At 55.9% G+C, this 27,467-nt stretch overlaps 1 protein-coding gene across 33 annotated transcripts in view; it reads right to left on the bottom strand.

The window, feature by feature from the left end:
* The window catches only part of DNM1 (dynamin 1), a 41,990-nt gene extending 19,904 nt beyond the window's left edge, over nt 1-22,086 (bottom strand). For 24 of the 33 annotated variants that reach the window (XR_011432593.1, XR_002803915.2, XR_002803918.2 and 21 more), the window contains exons 1-10: nt 21,778-22,085; nt 8,805-8,878; nt 8,337-8,486; nt 7,762-7,965; nt 7,404-7,502; nt 7,148-7,308; nt 5,627-5,769; nt 5,358-5,493; nt 5,104-5,171; nt 3,840-3,978 (exon numbers count right to left, since the gene is read on the bottom strand). Coding sequence is in view for 21 of the 33 variants with exons in the window: in XM_070251501.1 (XP_070107602.1) it covers nt 3,840-3,978; nt 5,104-5,171; nt 5,358-5,493; nt 5,627-5,769; nt 7,148-7,308; nt 7,404-7,502; nt 7,762-7,965; nt 8,337-8,486; nt 8,805-8,878; nt 21,778-21,938 (1,335 nt within the window). In the remaining 12 variants the exon portion in view is untranslated. Of the gene's footprint in view, nt 1-2,063; nt 2,203-3,839; nt 3,979-5,103; nt 5,172-5,357; nt 5,494-5,626; nt 5,770-7,147; nt 7,309-7,403; nt 7,503-7,761; nt 7,966-8,336; nt 8,487-8,804; nt 8,879-21,777 lie in introns of all 33 variants that reach the window. The other 9 variants (XR_011432596.1, XR_011432597.1, XM_023629010.2 and 6 more) reach the window with 2 other exon arrangements.
* Nucleotides 22,087-27,467: the final 5,381 nt, after the last annotated feature.

Raw genomic sequence — 27,467 nt, 5'->3', positions numbered from 1 at the left:
AAAATGCTTATGCAGACCATGTAATAATACTCAAAAAAATGGATATTATTAAGAGAAAACCCTAATACATTCTAATGCTAATACATTCACAGCGTACCTAACAAAATTAACAAACCTATGCATCGAAAAAAAAGATTTGGAGGAATATAAATTGGTGAAAACTTTTTGGAAGGCAACATTGCAGAAGGTACCAAAATTGTCAATGCTCATCACCATTGATCTGGCAGTTCTAGATATAGAAATTTGCCCGAAAGAAACAACAGGATAAGTACTACAAATACATCTATACGGATATTCGCTGTAGCACAGTCTGTAAAGGAAAAAAAATTTGAAACAACCTAAATGTCTGTCAATAGGATATTGAATATATAAATGATGTTGCATTTCTACAGTGGAATACGGTTCAGCAGTTCAAGCTCGTGGTCCTTATGTAGCTACATACAAGGATTCTACTGCACACTGCTTGGTAAGGAAGGAGAGTGCATGGTCAGTGTGTGTAGAATGATCCGATTTCGGTTAAAACCAGTGTATGTTTATAATGAGTTAGGAAGGGTGTGCTGCGAGCAAGTCCTTCTTTCTAGGGTTGTGGGCTTATAGGGACTTTTGCTTTCTCTGTGCTGTTTGAATATTTTCATAAAAATCATGTATGATCAAAACAAACCAACACTGATAATTTTGTTCTTAAAAAAAGGAATGTACTTGCGGGAAATGTTCAAAAATCTCAACAGTGGCTCTCTGGCAGGGGAGGGTTGTTGCCTTCTTTTTCCTCTGGTATTTCTCAAATTTTCTTTAATTAAGAATGTATAACTTTTATAATTAAAAAACAAAGTGTAAAAAAAATTTAGTTATAGCTTGTCTTCTTTTGTAGAAGGATTTCAGTCAGCTTAACATGAATTTGGCATTTTTTAAAGTTGAACAAAAGTAAGAGTGCGTTGCTTAGTATTCATGATGCCGTGGGACCGTGACTAAGATGTCACGATAAGTACTATGCAATGGGGAGCCCAGCCCAGGTTTCATTCCACCTGGACAGACACTGAGTGGATGCTGATTTGCTTAATCTATCCCCATTTGGCACAAAAGTGAGCAAAAGGGAGACAAGATTGTGAAAGAGGTGCAGTGATTAATCATGTACGAGCCATGAAAACTGGGACACTTAATTGAAACATGAAGGTAAGGCAGGCGCGATCCCACCTCCCCAGCACAGGGAGTGTTTTCCAGTACAAGTGAGGCTGGGCTCTCCCCCCCCCCACCCCCCAGATGCTGGTTCAGCCTGCTGGGCGGGGGCATTTGAACTCTGGAAAGGTGCCCCCTGGCAATTGGTTCTCAGGCAGTCCCCTGGGAAGAAATGCTTCAGCAGCTCTGGCTAAAAATCTTCACAATGCCCAAAAGTGGACAAATAGGAAAAAGGTGTCTAAAAGGTCACAGACGACTCAAAAGAGGCCGACCCTGCCAAACACATAGGGATTACTGTAAAGCAAGTAATCCAATATGCTTTTAGGCAAATGGCTTTGGAGGGACCGGGATAGCTCCCTCGCTCCAGGAGGCCTGATCTCAGGGCTCCTCCCTCAGCCTCCCTAATCTGAACCCCACTTGGCTTTTCTTTTCTGAGACTCGGTTTTGTCATCTGTAAAATGAGGATACTACCACCCACTTCTTAGGGGTGTTGAGAGGATTAAGCCAGACAACAAGGCTCTGTCAGATAACAAGCACTTAGCCCAGGGCTTGGCATTCAGTAGGTGCTCAATCAGCAGCAGCCATCTCTTTATCCTCAGCATCGTCATGTCATTTTTATTGGTGGAAAGGGACAGTGACGATACTTGGGTTGGAACAAAGTCTTCTGGCAGAGACAGGGACCCGAAGGGACTGTGAATGTGAGGAGACCCAGGGTGGTAAGCTGGCGTGAAACCTCAGGCTGAGGAACCACCTGGCCAGCGTGGGCATCTGGGTCCACGTGGGTGGCCGAGAGGCTGCCAGGCCTGCTCAGCAGACGGTTCTGCCCACGGGAGGCCATGGCCATGAGAAAAGGATGGCCAGGCCCAGCCCCGCCCAGGCGGCCGTCATACCTTTTCGCTACACTTTCTGATGGTGGCCGTGAGCTCACTGACTACCATATCCACACACTTGATACTGGGCTCTTTGAGCTTCTGCACCTGCTTTTTCACTGTGGCTTCAAAAGCGAGGTCAGGTGTGAAGAGGCCCGTCCTGCACCCAGGGAGAAGGGGAGGACAGGCGGAGGAGCAGCCACGAGTGAGCGGGCGGGCAGGCAGGCAGAGAGAAGGAGGGGAATGGAAGCCAAGCAGGGCCAGGGTCCAGGGGTGGAGGATGGCACAGCATGGGGGAAGAGAGAGAGACACCGACACAGAGAAAGAAAGAGAGAGAACAGAAGACAATGTGAGCGTGGGACCCGGCCCTCCCTACCGCCACCCGGAGTGGGCACCTCCCAGGTGCTGCCAAGCATCCCCAGGGCTCTGTGGGGATGGATGGGGCGCTTCTGAGGGACCAAGCCCCTGCTCTGTACAAGGCCCCTTACTGAGTTCAGATCCTCTCCCCAGCATTTGGGCCCCCACTCTTCAGCTACACTGAGCCTCTCTCTCTTTTCCAATGACATCTTTGTCACAGCCTTGGGTTCTCCTAAGTGGCTGACCCAGGCCAGGACCCCACCCACAAATTCTGTTCAATTCTAGGTTTCCCAGTACCTCCTGCATTTGCTTCATCCTGACTCCACAGCCCGACACAATGCCCCACCTTCACCAGGGTTGCTGCATCCAGCTGCCCAGGCTGTGCACCGCACAGTTCCAGGGGGCTCCATTTGCATAGACTATGGTGCAGACGATGCCTCCTGGAGATGGAGTTTAGCTGCCTGACCTCCACTCTCCAGCTCCCTGCTCTACTGCCCTTCCCTTTCTCCTCAAGGGGCATCCTTTGCCTCTCCTCCGACGGAGTCTGGAGGAACTCAGCTCGGAAAGACAGAAAGAGAGAGAAGAGGAAAGACAGAAAGGGTGGAGGTGGTGATAGAGAGGGGCCAGGGCAGCAGTGGGGAGAGGAAAGGAAGGGAGGCTGGAAGGTGGACTCTAACGAGCACTGGACTTGGAGTCCAGAGCCTTGGTTTCGAGTAAGAGTTCTGCCACTTCCTGGCCAATATGACCTTAGGCAGGTCACTTGGTCTCCTGAGCCTCAGCCTTCCTCCTTTGAGTGGGTGCCATCCCCCCTGCCTTGCCCGGCCCTCCTTGGGTGGTTTGGCGGGCTCAGATGACACAGCAGATGGAAGAGGGCTCTGTCCCTGGGAGGCCGGGTGTGGATGGAAAGGGAGGGGAAGGCCCTGAGTGAGGGTGGGGTGAGGATGGGGAGGAGGAAGGACAGTGGGGAGTCAGAGGGCCTGCTGGACCTGGATCCTCTGCACCCCTCTGGCTGTCCAGGCCCCCAGAGCAGCACCCAAGAAGGCCCTGTATCTCACCTGTCTCCAGGGCTAAGGTTTCCCCAAGACCGCTCCCTGGAGCCCCTAGACATGACCCCCCTCTGAGAGCAGGGAGGGGGCTCAGGGTCCCCTGAAGGCCTGTTCTCCCTGAGCTGGGGGCGCTCCTGATGGGCTCTCAGGACAAACAGCCACCATCATACCTGTCTTACCAAGGTCTAATCGCTTGGTCCCCTGGGCCTGGGGGCCAGTGGGTGGGTGATGCCCCCTCAGAGCGTCCCCGTCTCCTGGTCTGTGGTGGCCTGCCTCCCCCACCCCGCTGAGGTCTGTACATGCTACCGAGGAGGCAGTGGGGACGTGGGGAAGGAGTGCCTGGCAGCAGTGCAGGATGGGGCAGAGGCGGGGGCTGGCCGGGCCGCCGGGTTACCTTCTTGGTGCACTGTCTAACGGTGCTGATTAGCTCCGAGATAACCATGTCCACACACTTGAGACACGGTTCTCGGATCTTCTTCACCTGCTTTTTCACAATGGTCTCAAAGGCCATGTCTGGGGTAAAGAGCCCCGTTCTGAACGCCCGGAGCGGGAGAAGGGCACAGTGTCACAGGCCAGTTCCTGCCGGGTGTGCCAGGCCAGGGCCCCACCCTGACCCCCTGAGCTCGGCCCTCGGGGTCCTCCCACTACCCCTCTCTGGGCTTCAGTGTCCCCATCTGTAAAATGGGCGGGAGGGATTCTAATGAAGAACTTTCAATCGATACTCCTTGGGGCAACACAAGGTCTGCTTATAACTGTCATATATGTCCTGTTTCCTCTTAAGGTTCTGTTCACATAAATGGTTCTATGGCCAGAAATGGTTTGAAAACTGCCGGATTCGGTTCTCTTTAGGAGCCGTTCTGGGAAAAAGTATTTTATTTTAAGAGCAGGAGAGAGTTTTTCCTGTGCCTTAGCCAATGCAGTTATCAGTCTGTAAATTCCATGCCAAACCTTGGAATCGAACCTGCATGAAAGCAGGGACATTTTGGTCTCGCTCACTGCCTGGCACATACTAGGTGCTTTAGATTTCCTTGTTGAGTGAATGCAGTATAGCTCTAGGGCCTTGAAGGGCGGGCTAAGCTTTTAAGGAGCCGTCTATTTCCCAGTCCCCCTCCCTGCTCCACAGGCCTTGAGCTTGGCTAGAGGGACATGGGGTGGAATGGGGCCCACTTGGGGCCATTGGGACTATGGGAGGGTCGGGTGGTTGAGAGTCCCCGGCCCACCATAAAAGGACACAGACCAAGACCCAGATGACCCACCCCAGGCCCAACCCAGTGGTTTGGGCAGCTTTGCACAGCTACCTGGATAGGACTTGGGGAGTGGGCTCACCCCAAGGGTGGGTGGGGGCCCAAGCTCAGAGGGTACTTCCCCAGACATCTGTGTCCTGGGCTCTGCTCGGCTGGTCCCACCTCTAGACCCCGCTCTCAGGGCAGCAAAGGAGGGCAGCAGGTTGCAGGGCCGGGGATGGCCCAGGCCTCCCATCCATCTCCCCCTGCAGGAGCCTGTCTGAGCTGGGGGCCAGAAAGTTGGGGTTTGAGGGGACTGGGGACTAGGGCTCCTGGTCCTTCCTGAGGGAAGCTCACTTCATCACGCCCTATGCCTCTGCATTAGACCCTCCTGCCTTCCGGGGTCCAGCCCCCCTCCCTGGCCCCAATACGTGCCTAATGCCATGGATATTCTTGATGGCATAGCTGATCTCCTTTCGGAGTTCCTTCTCGTCAAACTCCATCTGTGTAGGAGAGAGAGACGGCTGGTCAGGGTCTGTCCTGCTGCCTAGGAGGTCAAGACAGGGTCTGCCCCACTCCCAGGGCTGGGCACTAGGGCCTCTAGTGGGCTCAGCCACGGTACCTGTGAGAGAGTCCTGAGGGGGTGGGCGCTAGCCCTGAGCCCTCCTGCCCCTGGGAGCCTGTCTTACCTTGACCAGCTCAAAGGGGAAGCGCTCATGGAAGATCCGGTTGATACGGGCTCCCCCTGACAGCTCATAAGTGTCGATCTGGTCCCCTGAGCCCTCAATGCGCTTCTCAAAGTCCACGGCAAACTGCTGGACCATCCTGGAGGGAGAACGGTGTGGCCTGAGGGAGCGGCAGCAGCCCAGTGGGGGCAGCCCTGGGAGAGCCCTGTGTGGAGAGGCTGGGGGGAGGGGCAGCTCAGTGATGGGAAGTCAGGAGTCGCCGAGGGCCTCACTGAAGCAGAGCCTTGGTCTTGCGAGCTGGGTCATCAGGACGGAAGTTCTTGTATTCCTCCACCTCCTTCTCAATGGACAGCAGCTGGCTCTGCAGCTTGTTCCGGAGCCCAGGCAGTGTGTCCCGGATGTGGTTCGTCAGTTGCTGGTGGGGGGGGGGGCGAGGAAAGAGTTAAGTTCAAGGTCACAAACCCAGATGCTCACAGGGCCAGGCAAGGACCAGGATGCCAGGGGCCCTGTGGACACAATGAGGTGGAGAGCTAGAGAGGGCAGACACAGCCATGCCCTCTGCTGCCCCGTCCAAGAGAACGAAAGCTGCCTGAGGGCAGGGCCTGGCACACAGTAGGTGCTCACAGAGGTGTATTAATTTAATTAATGAATGAATAACTCAATTTTCAATAGAAGCCAGAAATTCAGATTTTTATATGAAATCACCTGATTTTTGACTAATTTTTTTTTATGAGGAAGATTAGCCCTCAGTTAGCATCTGCTGCCAATCCTCCTCTTTTTGCTGGAGAAGACTGGCCCTGAGCTAACATCTGTGCCCATCTTCCTCTACTTTATATGTGGGACGCCTGCCACAGCATGGCTTGCCAAGTGGTGCCACGTCCACATCCGGGATCCGAACCGGCGAACCCCAGGCCGCCGAAGCGGAACGTGCACACTTAACCACTGGGCCACCAGGCCAGCCCCTAATTTAATATTTTTAGACATCATGAGAGCCAAACCAAATGAATAAATGGGGCAGGGATTGCTAGAGGGCCGCTCCTTTGTGCCCCTGGGTTTAAGGCCTCCCTTAAGGTAATTCTCAGGTTCTGGGCTCACTCTGGCTAGGACCCTACACACAGTCTCTCCTTGAACCTGCACCATGGTCTTATGAAACAGGGTCTTATCACCATTTTGCAGATGCAGAAATACAGGCTCAGAGAGCTGGAGAGAGTGTCTCAGTGGACGAGTGACAAAGCTGGGATTGGAACCCAGGTCTGCGGCCTCCAGAGTCCCCAATACTCCTCTATGCAACACTGCATTCTCCACTGCCTCCCGCCCATCCTTATGCACACACACACACACACACACACACGCACACATGCATACACTTCAGTTCTGGAAGCCCCATTGCAGATGGAGAAACATCATAGGGAAGCCCCTGGGATCACCTGTTCCCGTCTCCAGATCAGCCTCTCCTCATTCAGGAGGATCAAGGTCTTCAGCCCAGGACACTCCAATCCTGGTCCCCAAACCCAAGCCCTTGTCAGTGCCCCCTCCACACGAGGTCTTGGTCTTCTCTCCATCCTGAGGGGTTATAGGGCTCCACTCCCAGCCCCAGACAGGGAAAGGTCAGCAAAGCTCTGTTGCTACCTCCCCATGGGACTGTGGGCAAGCTCTTTTGCTTTCCTGGGTCTCAGTTTGTTCATCTGCATAACAGAGATGCTAAACTCTGCTGGTTGGTCTCATAAAACACACTTAAATGATCCTGTTCTCATGCTGGTTTGCCCAGGCCTCATCCCAGCCTGAGCCCCTACCTGGTTGAGGACCTTCTGCAGGTAGGGTGTGCCCATGCGGTCAGCCAAGTGGCGGTAGGATGGGTGGGAGAGGAAGAACTTGCGTTCAGCGGCCAAGGCAGCCGTGATGTCCTTCTTGCCATCGATGTCCTTCTGGCTCCGGTTCACCACCCCGATGTAGCCTGTGGACAGGTTCAAGGTTGGGGTAACCAGCCTTGCAGGGGGTGAGGGGGAAGAGGATGGGCAGTGGAGAGGGTCAGGAGAGTGACCTGCCTACCTCTGCGCAGGGGGAGCAGCTTGTTCTCCAGCACGTCACGGGCATCTGTGCCCTCGTCCATCAGGTCCAGCTTGGTGATGACCCCAATAGTGCGCTGCCCTGGGGGGCGGCAGGAGAGGTTTGTCTACATCTGCACTTGCCCTCACACAAGGGACCCCAATGCACTCCCAGCCTGCTCCCTCCACCTCCCTGCCCACTCCCTCCCTCCCCCACCCCTCATCCGTTCTCCACAGAGTGGCCAAAATGTCTTTTAAAGGCATAAGTCTGATCTCACCACTACTCGCTTAGGCCTTCCAGTGGCTCCCCTTCCACTGAGAACAGACCTGCAGGAGGCCTTGTGCTGCCGGTGGGAACCTACCCTGGGAGTCCACCTCCTTGGCGATCTTCAGAGCATCTGAGTTGGCCAGGTCAGAGTTGGCCGGGGACACGGCCAGGATGAGGCAGTTCTCCTTGGTGACGAACTGCATAAGCATGTCCCGGATCTGGAACTCGATGTCGGGAGGTTGGTCTCCCACCGGCACCTTGGTCATTCCAGGCAGGTCCACCAGAGTCAGGTTCAGCACTGGACAGGGCGGCGAGAGGGCGGGCTCAAGGCGAGGGGCGTGGCCGTGGGCGGGCGGATTAAGAAACAGGGCCGGGCTTAGAGAGGGTCGGCTTGGGGGCGTGGCCGTGGGTGGACCGCGTCAGGGAAAAGCGCTGGGCTAAAGCGGGCGGCCCGTTGGAGGCGTGGCCAGAGGTGGGCGGGGTCATGGCAGGGTGGGGCTTAGGGTAGGATGCACAGAGGTGGGTTCGCTGTGGGGGCGGAGTCTGCAGGAGGCGCGGAGCCTGCGTAACGAGGCACCTGCAAGGAGGCGGGGCCAAGGAAAAATGGTCCCAAGGGGCGGGGCTAAGCGGCGAAGCCCAGAGGCCGGGGGCGGGGCCAGGTGTCCTCACCGTGGGGCGAGTAGACGCGGAGGTTGATGGGCACCGGCGAGATGCCCTTGTTGGTGCCGGTGACCCGATCGGTCTCAGCCTCGATCTCCAGGCGCACCTCCTCGAAGTCGGTGAATTTCTTCCCTTTGCAGTGCAGGAACTCGGCATATTCTGCCCCGGAGGCGGAGTCGGGGTGGGGGTGGGATGAGGGGGCGAAGTTAGGGGTAATTATTACAGCCAGGAGCCCACCATTTTCCACTGGGAATAGACCTTCACACACACACCCCCCAAACGCTGCCTTTTCTCTCCTCCCTCCCCACAGCAACGCCATGTCTCCGTTATGCATTTTCACTCCCACTGTCCAGATGGGGAATGGAGGACCAAGGTCATACAGCAAGCAAGTTCAGCGGCTAGGCTGGACCTCTCCTTGGGGATGGGGTGGGGAGCTGGTGAGGCCAGGTCGGGCTGCTGGTGGACGACACCACGTACCTGTGGTAGCATTGACCAACTGCAGGACCAGGGGGCGTCGGGTGACAATGCCAGATCCTCGGGGCAGGAAGTCCCTGCAATGAGTTGGGGGTAACAGGATGGTCATGGGTGCTCCAAAGCTCCCCACAGTGCCCCACCACACCTTAGCCCAAGGGCATCAGGTTGCTAAGGGGAGACAGCAGCTGAGAAAGGTGGAAAAGACTTCCCCCAAATTCCCCGGGTCACAGAATTTCTGCATTTGAGGTGCCAGGAGACAAAACCAACAAGCCCGAGACCTCTCTCAGGTATGCTCTGTGTTGGTTCTGAGCCAACAGGAAGTCCCTGCCCCAACCCAGCCACTGTCATTCAGCCCAGGAGAAACTGAGGCATGGGGTGCCCCACATGCCCAAGTGTCCAGTGGCCACAGGGTGGATCCCAAGGAAATGGAGCTGCACCTCCTCCCCTCCCTTCCGCTGTGCGGAAGGGCAGCGTCTCACTTCCCCTTCCCAGGCCCCATCTGGCTGGCATTGAGGATGAGGGGTTTGGGGTGAAGGAGAAGGCAAGGATAAGAACTCAAGCTTTAAGCGCCTACTGCATGCCAGGCTCTTTGCGGGCAATAGCTCCTGGGCTCCACATAATAGACTCGTGAGGTAGGTGCTGTTATTATCCCTTTTTACAGATGAGGAAACTGAGGCTCAGGGGTGTACAGGTTGCGCAGCCAGTAGCTAGCAGAGCAGACCCTGGATCTAGAACTGTTTGACTCTGCGGTGAAAGCTCCCAGCCCCTCAGCGCCCTGCAGTCCTTTGAAGCACTGAACTGAGGGGTCCCAAGGTCACCCCCTGCCTGATGTCTGTACCTGAGACAGCAGCTCGTGCCAATGGCAACCTCAGCAGTCCTTTTGGCTAACTCTTGCAAGTGCCGATTCTCTGTCTTGTCAGCTCTTCCCATCTCCCCACCCACTACGGCCCCAGCCAGGCTGGCACAAGAATGAGGGTGGAGGCCTCTTCAGGGACCAAGCTGGCGGAATCTGCAGTCATGGGACCCCCAGGACCCAGGAGAGGGGGAGCTGGCTGGAGCCAGAGGGACCATAGAATCCGGCCAGCCACCTCATTGACGGAGAGACACATGGAGGCCCAAGAAGGGGAAAAGACACAGTCAAGCTCCTACAGGGCTCAGACAGCCAGAGCAAGAACCAGACTCTCCTGCCCCCAGCCCAGAGCCTGACCTGGATTCACACATCTTCCTGTGCCCAAAGGTTGAGGCAGGGGGTCCCAGGGAGAACAGAGCAGGCCCAGGCTCCTGGGCTCAAGGCCTCCTCTTGGGACCCCGGGGAGGCCCCTTCCATCCCCTGTCCTCATCTGCCCTCCTAAGGGGGAGGAGTCAGCCACTTTAATGGGGAAGGAAAAGGATGATGAATCCTGCATTTATTCATCATTTCTAGGTACCCGGCAAGTGCTTTTCATTTTTGCAAGACTCTGCACTTCAACAGGGCAGGGCTTGCTCTTTCTGTCCACCACTGTGTCCCAGAGCCCAGCACAGGGCTTAGCACACAGGAGGTACTTCATAAATGTCGACTGAATCCCCAAGTCCTCGGCACAGTGCTCGGATGTGGAAATTATCATTTTACAGATGAGGCAGCTGAGGCTCAGAGAGGTGAAGTGACTTGTCCAAGGTCACCCTATTAGGAATGGCAGGGCTAGGACTCAAACCCAAGTGTCTGTTGGACCCCAGAGCCTGGGAACTTCCCTGTCAAACTGTGCTGCTCCCTAAACCCGTGGAAGCCAGACTTGACTTTTTACGTAATTCAATTAAATTCAGTCTACGACATATTTGGGAGCAGCTGCTCTGTGCCAGGCCCTGTGCTGGGCCCTGGGGATGGGAGATGATGAGTCAGACAGTTCCCCACCCGAGGAGCTCACAGTGTGGTGGGAGAGCCAGACCAGTAAACAGATAATGCAGTGCAGTGTGACATGTGCTGGAACGGAGGTGCAAGAGGCAGCACAGAAAAGGAGGTGATTAACTGGGGGGCTGGGGGACTTCCTATCTCTATCTCTCCCCTACTCACTCCTGTGGGGGTGACCCCCTAGTATTTGGGATCCCCCCAGGGCTGTGGAGATAGGACATCTGTTCTCACATGGGGCCTGGGGTCCACCCTCTTCCCCACTAGCTCCTCACCCAGCAATACCATGGCAACAGTAGTTGCCATGGAAACTGCAGGAGGGGCTGGGAAGGATGGGACTCCCCACAGAAAGCCCCCACGCAGAGACATGGACCTGCCCCGGAGCTCTTCCCTGAGCGGCCTCCCCCTGCACAGATGGGCCCACTTGGCCCTGGCCGGCCTGAGGCGCAGAGGTCTGTGAGGTGCCGCATTGAGGGCGCGGGGAGCCCAGGGCTGGGCTGGAGGCAGTGGTCAAGGGTCTGGGCCTGCCTGCCCCAAGTCACTGCCTCCCCAGGGCTACTTAAAGGCCAAGCAGCTTATGGGAAGCAGAGATTAGAGGGCAGGGCCACGTGTCGGGGCAGAGCCTCTTCTCAGACCGAGATTTCCCAGGGCCAGAGTGGGGATAGGAGTGCCCGGATCAAGAGGGGCCCCATCTCTGCCATGGCCCAGGTTCTCAAAGTGACACCCTCACAGGGCCTGCATCAGAATTCCCTGGGCAGCTTGTTAAAATGCACATTCCTCAGACATGCAGGGTTAGAATCATAGGGGCAGGGGTCTGGGGAGGAGAGGAGAGAATCTGGATTTTAAACGCAATCCCCATGTGATTTTCACATTCCCTTTCAAGTTGAAGGATCACTGGCTTAGTGGTTGGGAGCCAGTTCCAGGCAGAGGCCCTGGGTTCGAATCCCAGCTGAAGAAGAACTTAGCCCGTGCCTGGTACACAGTAGGCGCTCGGCAGCTCAAGGGGGCTTCCGAGGAGTGCCTCCTGTTCTCAGCCTCCTCCCTAGGAGGATTCCCAAATTTCAGCAAGGAATCCAAGATCCTCTGGAACCCTCTGCCTCACCGCCTCCGGGCCCCGAATGGGATCTCAGGATTCTGGCCATGAACTGTTGGACGGAAACGATGGACATCAAAGAGGAGAAGCTCTCAGAGGCCATCTCATGCCCCCATCACCGTCCAGAGGGTGGGACAGAGGCCCAGAGAGGGGCAGGGAGCTGTGAGGCCACATGGTGATGGGAGAGGTGGCCAAGAGGGACCAGGACACTGGAGGCCTGCTCCCCAGCCCCACACCTGGACAGCCAGTGAAGAGCACCGGCTCGTTCCCACGTTCAGACTGTGAGAGCCTCGCTCGGCACAGGCCTGGCACATGGTAGGTGCTCAGGTAGCACTCGAAGGAGCGGGCATGGCTCAGGCTCGGCAGCTCCACAGCCCCTGCCCTTCACCTGGGCACCCTGTCCCACAGCGCTCTGTTAAAGTGCCCCCTGGTGCCTCCCCCCTGCGGATTCGCGCCGATCCAGCCAGTGCCACCCCTGCACTTCCCACCCAGCTCCTGCTTAGGCTGAGGGAGCACAGAACAGGTGCCCAGAGAAAAGTGTGCCGGGCCCACCAGCCTCGGAGGCCGTGTGGGAGGGTTGCATGGTGGCATGCCAGCTCTCCCTACTTATTCTAGGCAGATGGTGGTTTCCCGGGGAGGCCTTGCCTTGCCATCTGCAGAGGCACCTTCAAACCTGAAGCCAGGGAGGATGAAACAAACACCTCTCAGGACCTCCAAATGCCGTACGCTCCCTGTCTGAATTGACACTGTCATCCCCAGAGGGGTCTGGAGAAAGTACATCGAAGGTCTGAAATGACCCCCACTACCACATCTGGGGCCAGGGCTCAGGGACCCTGGATCCTAGATCCTGTTGAATGCAAACGATGCCAGAAAGTAGCATGCTTGGTGTGGCATGTACCCAGGGGAGGTCATTCTTATAAGTCTCCTGTTTCCTGGCTCTGATGTCAGACAAGCCCGGTGTTGAATGTCAGAGCTGCCACTTAGGAGCTGTGTGGCTGTGGACAAATGACCATACCTCTCTGAGCCTCAGTTTCCACATCTATAAAATGGGTTTCTTTGAGGCTTGTAGAAGTTAATGCCTGAATAAATGGTAGCTTCGTGATTACAAATATTATAACTTGTTGAGTGAGCTGAGAACACAGGCTGGGCTCCCACAACCGTCACCAAACAGTGCACAGGGAGGGAGCTGGAAGGTGGGTCTCCAGGGGCTGGCGGGAAGAGTGGGCAGTCAGGCCAGGATATTTCCAGCCAAATTTTGCCACTGGACGTGGAAGGCAAGGGGGGTGGGCAGGCTCTGAGGTGCCCTCTGAATCAGGGAGCCGGGGTGGAGGCGAGGAAGTGGGTGGGCCAAGAAATACAGTAGGGAGGAGGTGAGGCTGCCTCCAGGCAACAAGTCCCTCTCTGTTCCTGCTGCCCCAGGAGGCCCCAGGCGTGCCCACGTCACACAGCCCATGAATTTCCAGCTGAGGTTTGAACATTTCAGGACAGTCGGGGCCTCGGCCTCCCCTGCTGTCCTGCTGTCCTGAGAGCAGGCACCGGGCTGGCACTGTTTACGGCCGTCTCCCCAGCACCCAGCACGGAGCCGGCACGGGGGATGCCTCATTGGCCGAAAGAATGATTTAAAGACGAGCTCCTCCGGTTTTCTCACCGTCACCATCACCCTTGTTGTACACATGTGGAAACTGAGGCAAAAAAAGGGGAAGAGTGTTGCCCAAGATCACAGTGCACGTTAGTGACAGGTTGGGGCTTGTACTCAGGACTCTGGACTCAGAGCCTGGCACTTTCTCCACAGCAACCATTTTCTCTTTTAAAGAAGATCCATGATGTTTCCTTCCACCTTGTCCTTCCTACTTTTCTTCTTGGCCTCTTTCCTCCTTCCTTCCTTCTTTGCAAGTCTTGATGACTTTTTATACTTTCAAAATGGAAATAGAGTTCTCTTTTGCCTCCTACTTTTAAAAATCATATGTTCTCCTTTGAAAAAACATTCAGAAAATACATAAAGTGCTTAAAAAATAAAATGCAACCATCATCCCAACACCGGGGGCTCATCATCTCATCACTCATAATTATCATCGTGGCAAACACCGAGGGGTCGTTGACTGCTGGCCAGGGACTCTGCCACGGGCTTTAAAATCCGCACCATCACGAGGTTTCTTTTTGGGGTGATGGAAGTGTTCTAAAATTAGATGGTGATGCTGGTTGCACATCTCTGTAAATATACTCAAAATCATTGAATTGTGCACTACAAACAAGCGAATTTTATGGCATGTGAATTATACCTTATTAAGCTGTTTAAGAAATCTGCAGCCTCCAAACTGATCCTCGCACGGCTGTGTGGGGTGGGTGTGACCCATTTCCCCATCTTACAGGGGAAGAAACTGAGGCTCAGAGAGACAAAGTCACGTGCCCCTCACATGCCCACATGTGCACCGGGCTCCATCCACACTTGGGTAGCAGCTCCATTTGACTAATAGCCTATCATGGACATTTCCCAAGTCATTCAATTCAGAGCCACATCTGGATCCTTATTTCTTCTCACCAGCAGCTTGATGCGAAGGAATCTCAGCTCCACCAATAAATTACTTCCCTGCTCCAAACCTCAGCTTCCCCATCAGTGACCTGGGACACAGTCCAGCAGCTCTCTCCTGGGGCTGTCGAGGGAATGCCCTGAGGTCTTGCCGAGAGAGCGCTGTCCCTTCGACTTCGGGACTCAGGTCAGAGGGGAGCGTGCCTTCACCTACTGAGATTTTTCTCCCCGCCCTGGTTGGGGACCTCGTTTCCTGTGCTAAGATCATTTGCATCAGAGCTGGAGTGATGAACGAGTGGCGCAGTCACAAAGAGGTACAACGTCCATCGTAACCGTGGGAGGAACTGTGGTCTGCCAGGAGCCCTCAGCCGTCTTCCTCTACAGCTCCTCATCCTGGGAGAAAACTGAGCTCTACCCCACACACCCAGGGGCCGGTCATCGGGGGCGAGGGTGGTCAGGCAAGGCATCCTGGAGGAGGTGTTGGCTGATGAGAGACTTGGAGGACGAGCCAGTGAAGGAGGAAGACCAGGCATGGTGAAGAGCCTTCCAGCATATGCAGTGGCCCCCAGGAGGGGGAGAGAGAGGACTCAGCCCGCTTTTTCCATGAACTGCAAGATACTCAGATGGCCCAGGAGGGAGCACTGGAGGGAAGCAGGGCTGGGGGAGGCAGGCCTCAGGGGCCCATCTCAGGAGCCGTGGCTCTGTTTGGAGGGCAGGGGGCCAAAGAGGGCTTCAAGCAGAGGGGGTCAGATTGGGAAGCCATAGAATGTTCCATGCTGTCAGGGGGAGAAGAGATGAGAGGGGCAAGGGAGGAGGCTGCCCCCAATGCTAAGACAAAGGTGGTGGCGGTGGAGGTAGAGGGGTGGACTAGGCGCAGGACCACAGACTCGGGGATGACCAGGACAGGGAGGATGAGAGAGGAGGGGGAGGCTGACCCTGGGGCCTCTGGCCAGGGCACTGGGAAGATGCCACTTAGGAGACTGTCTTGAACACCTTGTGAGGCCAATATTCCTCTTTGTCCTGTTGCCTGTAGTAATTCCAAGTTGCTAGAGCTGTCTTCCCCAAACAGCTCCTGTTCCTTAGCCAGATTTCAGTCCGGGGAGGAGGTAAGAGTGCCAGAGAGACAACCAGGGAGAGTGGAGGAGAAGTTGAGGTGCGTGATACGTACGCACATGGTCGGGGTGAAGAAGGTGGACATTCACATGAAGGCAGGAGGTGGGTGCGGGTTCCTGTCTTGCCTTGATTCCATTGCTGTGTGACATAAGGCAGGCCCCCTACCCTCTCCGAGCCATTTCGTCATGTGAAAACCTGCTCCTCCTACTAACAGGTTGTTAGTTCCAAGCAGACAGTAACAAGTACTGCCCTTGCACCTGGGGAATCAGGGGCCCCAAGCTTTACGGGTCCCTTTTTGGATCTCTGGCCTCACTTTCGCCATGGAGCAAGGGGTCCCCAGGTGCCAAGGGCAGATGCCCGGCTGGAGCCTGTGCACCCCTCCTAGGCCACATTTGAGTGTCCAGGAATCCCCCTTGAGCAGCCTCAAGCTCTCCTCCAGGGTCTGCCCCCCTGAAAGCTGCCCTCACTGCTGTGGGGCTGCCCCGGGGCTCAGGGGGGATCCTTTCTGGGGCCGCAGATAGAGCTGGGATATGAGGGCTGGGGTGTCCACATGTGAGCCAAAGAGGCCCCTTGTGGTGCAGGATGGAGTGGGAAGGACAGGGGCAGCCTGGGGAGAGGGGCCACCTGTCCCCACACCTCCACATGCCATCACAGAACTCCGAGGAGTCTGAAATTCTAAATTCACACCCAGCTTGCTAGGCTCTTACGAAGGTGTGTTTGTCAAGGTGGGGGGTATTGTATCTAGCAATGTATTGTATTGTATTGCATTGTATCTAGCAATCCCTCAGCTTGATTTATAACTGGAATGTTTGGACACACGGCACATGGGCCCCCACTCCTGCTCTTGTTCCACGCCTGATAGCACTGTGTCCACGACTCACTTCCTCCCCTCCCGCCCTCCCCAACCTGCGTCCCCGCCCCTGAGGTTTCGACCCTCTGACTCCAGCCAAGGACTGGGAAACTCGATTCTTCTGGAGTTGGGATCAGATGCCGTCTCCCAGGATCACCTTTCATTCCCAGCTCCTCGAGGCCACCGAGTGGGGCAGGGGTTTGGGGAAGATGTCCTCTGGCCGGGGATGGGCACATGAGTCAAGCTGTGGGCATGTACTCAGCACGTGGCAGGTACATGCTCTGAGCACAGAGAGGCTAAAGCAGAATGTGGCTGCCCGGCAGCAATGGGGGCTCTCTGGGTGGGGGTGGCTGTCGAGGGGCCACTAGCGCCTCCCGGACCTCATCACTCAGCCACACTGCCCTGCCTCTAGGTCCTCAAACCCACTGGGCTCCTTCCCGCCTTGGGCCTTTGCTCAGGGGGGACCCTGCCTCTGGAGAATGTTCACTCCTTTGCCTGACCACGTCCTGCTCTTGCTCAGGTCCAGCCTCAAATGCCGCCTCCTTAGGGGGCTTTCTCTAGTACCCTGACGGTTCCCCACCCTTCAGCATCAGGCTCCTCGTACCCTTCCTCAAACACGACAAAACGAGCTCTCTGTGTGATTCAGTGTCTTTCTGTCCTGCTCAGTAGTGAGCCCCCAAGAGCAGGGATGGGTCCGGCTTGGTCATAGCTGGATCCATAGGGCCTGGCACGCTGCAAGTGCCAACAAAATGTCAGCTCCCTCTGCCCCCATCAGTCAGTGACTTTCTACCTGCAATGTCTCTGTTAGCCCCTAATCCTCTTTGGCCTCAGTCTCCAAATCTGGGAAATGGGCCCACTAAGATGTATCCACAAGTGTTCAGAGGAAGAGACAGAGCTTAGTGTGGCAGGTGGGCGTCCCCCATGGGAGGGGCTGGGGCTGGCCAAGAGGAGGGCTCTTAGAGGCTGGAGACCAGCGCCCAGCCCGTGCTGGGATGAGGATGTGGAGGAAGGGGCAGGGCGGTTTGTGGGAGGCAGGGAGCCTGGGCAGGCATAGGCAGAGTAACCAGGGAGATGCAAAATCTTGTCTCCCAGGCTGCCCCTTGGGCCCTGGACAGAGGCCTGCTCACCAGGCCTCCTGCCCAAAGCAGATGAAGACCTCTGTCCCCACCCTGGCCCACCCCCAGCTGCACCTATGCCCAGGCAGGACCGGAACTGGCACGTCCTCTATGCCAGGCCTTCCTCTGAGTGCCCCTCAGGCATTGTCTCAGCACAATCCCAGGAGGGAGGCGTTATTATTACCCCCATTCTACAGATGGGGGAACAGCGGCTGAGGGGGTTTAAGAAACACGCTCGAGGTCACTCTGCTTGCAGGTGGCGGAGCTGAGCTACAAACCCAGGTCCAACCCCGGAGGCTGAGCTCTCAGCCCCTCTGCCACATCCCCACTGGCCTCGGCCTCCCCAGGGGCCAAGAGGGTGACGAGGGTGCACACTGCCCATTTGTCGGCCTGCCCGGCACCAGCGCGAGCGAGGTCAGGGTACCGGAGCCTGGAAGCCTGTCCCAGGACTCCCCACTCTTGCCGCTGGACGGGCTTTGTGGGGACGGGGCACGCGGCGGAGGGCCAACGGGGGAGCCTGGGGCACCAGGGACCTGCTCACAAAACGCTGGGGTGTCCTGGGGCCCCCGCACAGTCCTCTGTCTGCACTCGCCCCCAAGATGATCTCACCTACGCTCATGGGTTAAATCCTGTCTCTCCACGGACGACTCGCAAATGTCTATTTCCAGCCGCCTTCCCCTGCGCTTCCCACTCACATCACCACACTGCCCACCTGACGTCCCAGACTCCACATGTTCAAAACCAAGCTCCCGCTCCTACCCCCGCCCCCCAAACCTGCTCTGCATCCCAAACCCGCACTCCGTCAATGGCACCAACACCCACCCCGAACCAAAGATGCTGAAGTCATCCTTGATTCCTCTTGGCTCACCCCCCCACATCCCATCCACCAGCAAGTCTTGTGGTACCTTCCTCCAAAATATATCCTGAATCCCATCATTCTCCTCCTCCCCACAGCTAAAGCCTGGGTCCAAGTCCTGTCACCTCCTGCCTGCCACAGCAGCCTCCTCCCCTGTCTCCTGTCCCCTCTCGGCCCCCATGTCACACACTTGCTGGAATCAGCTCAAGTCACTCCACTACTTGAAAGCTTCTGATAATAATGAAAATAAACCCAAACTCCTCACCACTTTCTGAGGGCCTGTAGATCTGGCCCCTGCCTACCTCTCTGAGGCCATGTCCCCCTTGCTCACCAAACACCAGCCCCAGTGGCTCCTTCCTGTTCTTCAAACACAGCAAGTTCATTACTGCCCCAGGGCCTTTGCACTTGTTGTTCCCTTGGCCTACAATGCTTCTCCACGGCTAGTCCATGGCTTCTCATCCCTCAGATGCCACCCCCTCCTACAGACCCTCTCTGACTTCCCCACAGAAAGCAGCCAACTCCCCTCCCCGGCACTGACCACATTCTCTGGTTGTCTTCACCCCATACATGCTCCTGTGTTCACTATTTCAGAGCTTCCCCTCTGGAATGCAGAGCTTTTGCTTTTTCTACCCTAGCATCCCCCATGCGGAGCATTGCTGGCGCTCCATGAATGATGAATGAATGACTGAATCAGCCTCAGTTTTCCTTTCTTTCAAAGGGGAATGAAGAAATAGCACAGACCCAGAGGAGTCCTAGCAGGGTCTGGGCCGGCCGCTGGGCCAGCTCCTTTGCAGAGCTGACACAGGGCCCTCCTGGGTGCTCAGGAGCCCAGCTGGCCTGAAGCAGCCTCGCTTCCCCTGGTGCATTTTCCACTTCCTCTCCATCGGGGGTTGACTCCCGGGAAGCCCCAGGAGGCAGAGCGGCTGTTGCCATGTTCACCAGCCTGGGGACCCAGCCCTGGGCGGAGAGGTCGGAGCACATGAGGGAGCAGGTGGGGCTGGCTGGGGGCCCTGCGGAATCTCAGTTTCCCGCCTGCACCCCAGCCCTGGCCTCCTCCCTAGCTCTCACGAGGATCAAATAGTGCTGTCCCACCCACTCCTCTGCCTCAGCCCAAGCCCCTCTCCTCTGCCCTGGGCCTGCACCGGGACGCCCCCCGCAGCCTCCTGCAGGGCCACTGTCCAAGAGCGTTGGGTGCAGGGGGCAGCGTCCACATCCCGCTCCACCACTCGACTGGCAAACGGTTGCCGCATTCAGCTGTGCCCGGCTGGCCTGCTGTGCTGCCTACGGACTGGCACCTCTCTCTGCCAGACAGTGACCTCCAGGAGGGCAGAGCCGGGTCTGTCCTGGCACGGGCACGCCCCCAAACCTGACTACCAACACCTCCCTCCCACATGCTTACACCCATGAACTCATTGGAGCCCCACGGCCACCGTCTCAGCAAGGGAGAGCCGCAGCCATCAGTGTTCCGTCCCTCAGATGGGAAAATGGGGGCCCACACGCCTGCATGTCCCTGTGCCCAGTGCAGGGCTTGGCTCTCAGAGGCTGTCAGGGTCCAGATTGGGAAGCTGGGCTGTGGGGTCTAACAGACACTGTCCTTCCTGGCTGTGTAGCTTTGGGCAAGGCATGTAACCTCAGGGACTCAGTTTCCTCATCTGGAGGATGGGCATGATGGGAGCTGCCTCATGGGGCTGTTGTGAGCCATCCCGTGAAGTGTGGTGTGGGGCACATGCAAAGGGCTCACATGCAGCCACTTTCTCGTCCGTACCCTATGCCAAGAACACACAGCCTGGCACAGCGCAGACATTCAGCAAATGCTCCGTGAGGAAAGGTGGGAATACGGTTTGTACACTGTAAAGTGCTGGATATCCACAAGTGCCATTTAAAGCACTATAGCCTCAGGGCTTCATTGTCTCCGAGGTCCCCCCATCCCCTTGCTCTGACTGTCAGGCCATGGGGAAAGGGCCCATCTGTGCGTCTCGCCTGTATGTCTCTGCAGCTCTGGGGGTCACGTGAGCAGGAGGGGGGTACTGTAGGAGCTGGTCCCCAAGAGGCAGACGGCCTCCCCCTCTGCTGACCAGATAGGGCTGGCCGCCCCCATGGTGGTTTTCCAACATCCCACAGATATATCGCTCCCGTCAGGACCCTTCTGCCTCACCCCTAGTGTGTGCACTGGGCTTCCCAGGTCATTTGAGGGGCAGGAACAACCATCCAGGCCAACTGTCCATATTAGAGATGAGGAAACTAAGGCTCAGAGAGGGCAAGTGACTCGCCCAAGTTTTCACAGCAGAACCTGGCTTGGGCCAAGGATGTCTTCCCCTAGAACTTCTGTCCTCTTGGGGGGGGGGGGGGGTGTTCCTCTGCCTCCCTCTTCCACATGCCAGGCACTTCCTTAGCCGTGAAGGTCATTGGAAGAAAGCTAGGGTTTCTGAAGGTGAGGGAGGGAGATGACAGAGTGGGGAGGTCAGTGTCAACTCTCCTGCCTGCCCAGCCCCCGTTCTGCCTCCAGCACGGGAGACTGCCGTCCTCTCACTCTCCTTCTTAGCACCGGAAAAGCCATCTCTGCCTCCCCTTTTTGGGGAGAGTATGGGGGGGTCTCGACCCTGCCTGCCCCCCAAACCCAAGACCCTTTGTCTTTGCGGTTGCCCCCTACTCCCGTGCCACCTGGCCTTCCCAGGGGCTTGTGGGATCAGAGGCAGGAGGGGGATTAGGTTCTGCAAATGGCTGCCCCCCTCCCGCCATCCAGCCTCCCTGTCTTAGTCATCTCTGCCCTCCGCTGCCTTCTCTCTCCATCACAATCCCTCTGCCAGGCCAAGAGGAGAACGACACTGACAGGCGCCCCCCACCCAGGGGCGGCGGCGGAGCAATGGGCCAGCTGCTCAGAAAAGGATCGGAAGCGGTTTCTCCCCCACCTCCCTTCTCTTCCTCATCCTGCAGCCCGCGCCTCCCCCCCAGCCAGGCGCCGCGCTGCGCACGGATGGCGGCGGGAGCCGCAGAGGTGTGTGTGTGAGGGGGGAGGCTGTGCCCGGTCCTCGATGCCCACGGGGCTATGTCCTCTCCCAGGGGCTGCAGAGTGCGTGCGTGTGTGGGGGGGAGGCGGGGGGGTGTCTCCTGCCACGGTCCAGGAACTCCCATGGGGCAGGGAGCTGTCCCCCGTAGAGCCCTGGGGTGGGGGCGCTGCCAAGGGGTGCTGCCCGCTCCAAGAGGCTCTCGGAGCCGACGGGAGGCGCTGAGTAATGCAGGCCCCCTCGGTGCCTATACTGGGGGAGGGTGGCAACCCTTTGCCAGGGGCTCTTGGCAGAGCGCTGTCTTCCCTAAAGGATGGGGCGGAGGAGGGGGGCGTGATACCGTGGCCTGTGGCTTGACGACATTTGTAGACAAGCGGGGGGCGCTGCCGCCTGAGGGCCTCCCGTGGAGGGGGGGCCACCTCCCTTTGGCTGGAGGTGGGGGGCGCGCCGTCCGTGGGGCAGCGCCGTCGGGGCCGGGGCAGAGGGCAGGGGACCCCGGCGGGCGAGTCCGCGCTCCGGGGCTCGCCGTTCCTACCTGCCTACGAAATTCTCGAGCACCGAGCTCTTGCCGGCGCTCTGGCCGCCCACCACGGCGATCTGCGGCAGGTCGAGGTCCGCGTTCTGGCCGATGGCAGAGAAGGCGTCCTGCAGCCGGTTAACCAGCGGGATGAGATCCTCCATGCCACGGTTGCCCATGGCTGCGGCGGGCCCCGCGGGCTGCGATCCGGCGGCTGCTCGGGCTCCCGGCTCCGGTTCCGCCGCTGCAGCCGCGCGCTCCGACTGTCTGCGCCTCGGGCCCCGCGCCCCTCTGGGAGCGGAGCGGAGCGCTACTCCAAGATGCCACCAGATGGCGCTCGCGGCACCGCGGGCCGGCGGCCGTGCGCAGGCGCCGCCCGCGGCGCCATGGGGATTGTAGTTTTCTCCTTCTGCGGCTTTTGGGGCGTTTGACCGTGTCTGGGGGTCGCGGATGCTGCACCTCAGATATAATTCATGGAAATGGACGAGGTCTCACACCTAGTACCGGGCCTCTCCTATAGTGGTCATGGCTGCCTTGCTCGGTCTTACAGATGGGGAAACTGAGGCTTGGAGAGATCAGCCTCCTCCAAGGTCACAATCTCCTGACCCGGAGTTCCAGCTGGCCTCACTGCCCTCTACTCTGGGTTCTGACACTAATTCATCTCTGGAGTGTCCCTTTCGCGGTTTGGGCCTCAGTTTCTCTGCCTCTAGAAAGAGAATAATAGAACATTAATTCAACAAATAGTTACTAAGCACTTCCTATAAGCCAGGCCCTTTTCCAGGCGCTGGAGAGAACAGCAGTGAACAAGACAAGCAGGTCTCCCCCCTCGTAGACCTGACATTCGGGTGGCAGAGATAGATAGTAGATGAATGAACAGAGAAATGAAATAGTAAAAGCAAAAATAGTTTATACTAAGAGTGATGGAGGAAATAAAGAGGGGGTATGAAGAGGCACCTGTGTGGGTGCAAAAAGTCCACATTAGTCTGGGAGGAGTTAGGGGTGTTCTCTGAGGAGGTGAAATTGGAGAAGAGACCTGAAGATGAGAAGGAGCCAGCCACAGGCAGATCACAGAGAAAAGCATGCCCGGCCGAATGAACAGCAGGTGCAAAGGTCCTGACGCTTGGAAGAGTCTTCCTTGAGAGAGTTGGGACTTTCTGTCCTAGAGAATCACTGTCTTTGCCTCAACCCATGGGGTGGTGGCAAAAGAGTGGGATTCGAATCTGGGACTCCTACAACCCTACCCTGTTTATCCCTTTCACACAGAGAGACCGTGAGATCTAGCCGTCCATTTCTGCACTTAAGGAACCTCATTTGGACTCCCCACAAGAAGGCTGGGAAAGAGAGGCCAGCCTTCTCTGTGGTGTTGAGGATCAGCGGGTCACCCTGTACATGAACAAGTTGGGGGAGTCACTGCTGGGGAGCAGTAGCCTGTGAATTGGAGCCTGTCCTTCGTTCACCCATCTACTGCATATTTATTGAGCCAGGCACTATGCTTGACCCCAGCAGTGAGCAAAATGAACAAAGTCGTACCCACGTGTGGCTTATAGTCTAGTGGAAAAGAGGGACAAGGCACAAGTAGGCCAATAAATATGACTCTGTCAGATGGTGATGGGTGCTTTGGAGAGCAGGAAAGCTGGGGGAGGTCGGGGTGGGGTCATCTTGCTATTTTGAATAGAGTGGTCAGAGAAGGACTCTGGTAAGGTAAACATTTGAGCAGAGACCTTGGAGGAAGTGAGGGAGTGACTCACGTGGACAGCTAAGGAGGAATTTTCCAGGCAGGCAGAGGGGAAGAAGCAGGCTCTATCCCAGGAGCCTGGCCTGGGCCTTAGACAAGCTGTGTGATCTGGGACCCTCCACGTCTCTGAGCCTCAGTTATCTAATCTGGGTAATGGGGGTAATGATAGATCGGATTGCCTGTGAAGGGCACGGCCCCAGCCTGGCACTCAGGAGATCCTTATTAAACCGCTACTTTGAGGGTGCCAATGATGACAGCCCCCCAGACAGCTGGAGCCTTAGCTACATGCAACGTGCATCCTGAGCGGCTGCTTCAAGCTGACCTGTTATTATGCTCTGAGAACCCAAGAGGGCAGAGTGAAGCCTGGAGTGGAGCCATTAATTTGGAGTGGGGGTGCAGTTTACAGATGTCTGCCTAGAGGGGCACCATTATGGCTGGGTTGTCTTTCCTAATTACACTAGTGAAACAGTGTAAAAACCAGACTTTACACAAGTATTTGGAAGCTTCTGGTCATCCTCCCCCCCAGAGATAACCACTATTTATAGTTTAGGGCTTATTCTCTGACTTTTTCCCATATATATTGGTTTTGTTTCATTTTGTTTTTATGGAGAAGGGATCATACTATATGTCATGTGCTGCTGTATCACTGATGCCGGACCAGCAGCCTGGAGTTTGTCAAAAATGCAGAGTCTCAGGCCCCATTCATGACCTGCTGGATCCCAACCTACATTTAAGAAGAACCAAGAACCCCAGGAGATTCCTGTGGACATCAAAGTTGGAGAAGCTCTGATATATATTTTATGTGCAACTCGCTTTTTTAGTAACATTAAGTCTTTGACGTCTTAGTGTAAGAACAGACAGATTGGTCACGTTCCTTGTTAATAGCTGCATAGTTTTCCACTGCTTGACAGTGCCCTGGTTTCATTCCCTGGTCTGCTAAAAATGGCTGTGCTGGGCTTGAAGAACGGATGAAAAAAATACCAATGAGGGGTGTGAGAAAGGGCCCATGTTCTGGACAGAGGAACCAGCATATGCAAAAGTATGGGATCAGAAAGGAAAGGAACCTGAAATCTACCCTGGCCTCAGTTTCCCACAGTGCTTGGTGTGGACTGGAGGAGGGCCACTGCAGATGGTCCTCCCTAGGTGCTGAGAAGCTGGGGGCCCTGAGGGCCGAAGAATTAAGCGAGAATCTTAGAAATAGCTTTGACCCTCTGCTTTGAGCAGCAGAGAGGGAGGATTCCCTCTGGAGTTCCCACAGCTTTAACTACCAACGGTGCTGGGCAGCTTAACAACAGGAACATTCACCGTGCATTTCCTCCTGAGAGAGTCAACCCTCGGGAGGGAGACGTTTCCATCAGCCCTCTCTGACAGGTGAGGTTAATGAGGAAGGTCTCTATGGTCACAAAGCCAGGTGTAGTGTAAATGCTGACAATGAGCCTTTTGATTGTAATGCAAGTGCCTCGAGTTAAGCTTTTGATTGCGGAGCCATCCATTTCAAAGACATCCATCTCTGATAAACACATTGCCACCTACACAACTAAATAAAGAGCCGGTCTGCCCCACCTATGAAGTTCCTCTTTTAGAAAGTCCTGGTGACCTAGATAACGGACTATTTGAAGGACCCTGCTTTTCCCTTCCCACACTTAATTCCTGCTCGTATGTTTTAAATTCGTATGTTTTAAATAAACCCGCAAAACCCTAGGCACCCCACCCTTGACTCCAATAAAGGTAGAACCCCAGGTCCACTCTCTCTCTTTCTCTCTCTACCCGCAACCTTGCTGTGTGGCCCCCAGTGTACCATGTACCCTGCAGGACTCGTGGGACTAATGGGTGTCACTGAGGTGCGTCTTGCAATCATAGTAAGAGCTACAAGGGCCCATGCAATCACAACATTGGCTTTGGTGGGGGAAATGTCTGTAGGGGCTGCCGCAAGTAGTTGGGGCCCAGGTGAGAGCCCCCAGGCATTGCCAGCTAATAGCATCCCTATCGATAGGCTGAGACTGACACAAAACGCCAGGAAGTGATGGAGTCAAGACATGAACAGAGGCTGGTGTGACTCAGAGCTTCCATATTTACAGGCTACAACACATGAGCTCTTGTAACCTATACATTTTTTTTAAGATTTTATTTTTCCTTTTTCTCCCCAAAGCCCCCCAGTACATAGTTGTATATCTCAGTTGTGGGTCCTTCTAGTTGTGGCATGTGGGGTGCCACCTCAGCATGGCCTGATGAGCGGTGCCATGTCCACACCCAGGACTCAAAGTGGCGAAACCCTGGGCCGCCAAAGCAGAGCTTATGAACTTAACCACTCAGCCACGGTGCTGGCCCCCTAACCTATACATTTTTAATGCACATAAAATAAAACACTTTCTGATAGGGTTTCTGTGTGCATACAGTAGGCACTCAATAAATGCCAGTTGCATTGCATTGGACAGTGGCCTTATTACACAGCTCCTGGGTCAAGCCATTATATTTAGTCACTAGCTCTGTTCAGTGTCTGGGCCTTGGGATTCATTCATTTATTCATTTATTCTTCAACATGTATTGATCAGTGGCTATTTCGTGCCGGACCTCAAGCAAGACACAGAGAGGTGAAGAGGTTAATAAGATGCAGGGCTTCTCCTGCTAGAATGTGGCTTCACAGGGGAGAGAAAGACTAGTTAAGCAGACCAGGTGCATGAAGCAAGGGCACCTGGCCCCGTCTAGGGCAAGGTCACTGCTGAGGAAGCAGCTGGGCCAGGCCGAGGCGCACACAGTGCCCTCCTCTGCATGACTGGGGCCTGGGCACCAAGATTCCTCAGGGGCTTTGGACACTGATAGTCCAGGCGTCTGTGCTTGCACTGCCCCATTGCACAGTGAGGAGTCCCCATGAGCCGAGAACAGGTCAGGTGCCCATGCATGCTGCTAGTAGATGCATGAGGGTCAAGGGCACGGGTTCCGAAGCCAGACAGCCTGGTGTTCAAATCCCACCTCTGCCGCTTTCTAACCCAATGACCTTGGTCAAGTCACCTCACTTCCCTGACCCTGCGTTTATTCATCTGTAAGAGGGGAATCACAATATTGTCTAACTCATAGGGTTGTGCAAGGAGGATTCAGTGATATAATAAAAATTTAGTTAAAACATGGGAACAGTGCCTAGAACAGGGAATAATTAGAGCTACGATCAGTGTAATTATAATCATCATCACCATTGTGCCGTCCGAAGAAACTTCAGTCTTGTGGCGGTAGCAGAGGGAGTCATCTCTTGATGAGAGGGATCAAGTATCAGAAATGTGCCAGGATTTGTGGGAGACACAGAGTTGGGTCTACAGGCCTGGATTGGGAGCCAGCTGTGTCCCTGGATGGCTCAGCCTATGGGAATCCCAAGCCCCACTGGGCTCCAGATGGCCCAATTCCCTTCAGAGAAGGGGGCTTTGAGGGTATGACCAGCCATCAGGGAAGGCCTTCCAAGGAGGTGACGTTTGAGCTGAGCTGGGAAGACTGCACAGCAATTGGCCTGGTGAGGAGTGAGGCATGGGGGTGCATTGTGAGGGAAGTTTGGTACCTTGGGGACAGAAGGCAGCCTCCATGGCTGGACATGGTAAGGAGGGTGAGAGAGAACCCATGACCCTCAAGTCAGTCCTGACCAGCAGAGATGGCCAAACTAAGTTCCTAAGTCAGGAGGGGTCCTGCCCTGGGTCACTCTGGAAGGAAGCGGCAGCAACAAGGTTGTCCCATCCTGCCACTCCCTGCCTCTGTTGTCTGTCTCCCTCACCCTGTTTATTTATAGGTAAAGGCACAGGTGGGTGACAGTGACTGGTGATGCTGCATGACAAGCATATGGTGTTACATTTTTCTCTGCCTCTAGTCTGACCTGGAGCTGTCACCAAGCACAGCCTGTTCCTGTGATTCCTGGGCTGGGTGTCTGGTTGTGGGTCCACTCTATTACCTGTGTCTGTGAGCTGGGTGCCTTGATGGGGTCCACCTCCATGGG

Source organism: Equus caballus, chromosome 25, assembly GCF_041296265.1.
Source record: "Equus caballus isolate H_3958 breed thoroughbred chromosome 25, TB-T2T, whole genome shotgun sequence".
Classification (NCBI taxonomy): Eukaryota; Metazoa; Chordata; class Mammalia; order Perissodactyla; family Equidae; genus Equus; species Equus caballus.
Note: the sequence above shows the minus strand (reverse complement) of the source record. Positions and strands in the feature narration are given on the sequence as shown.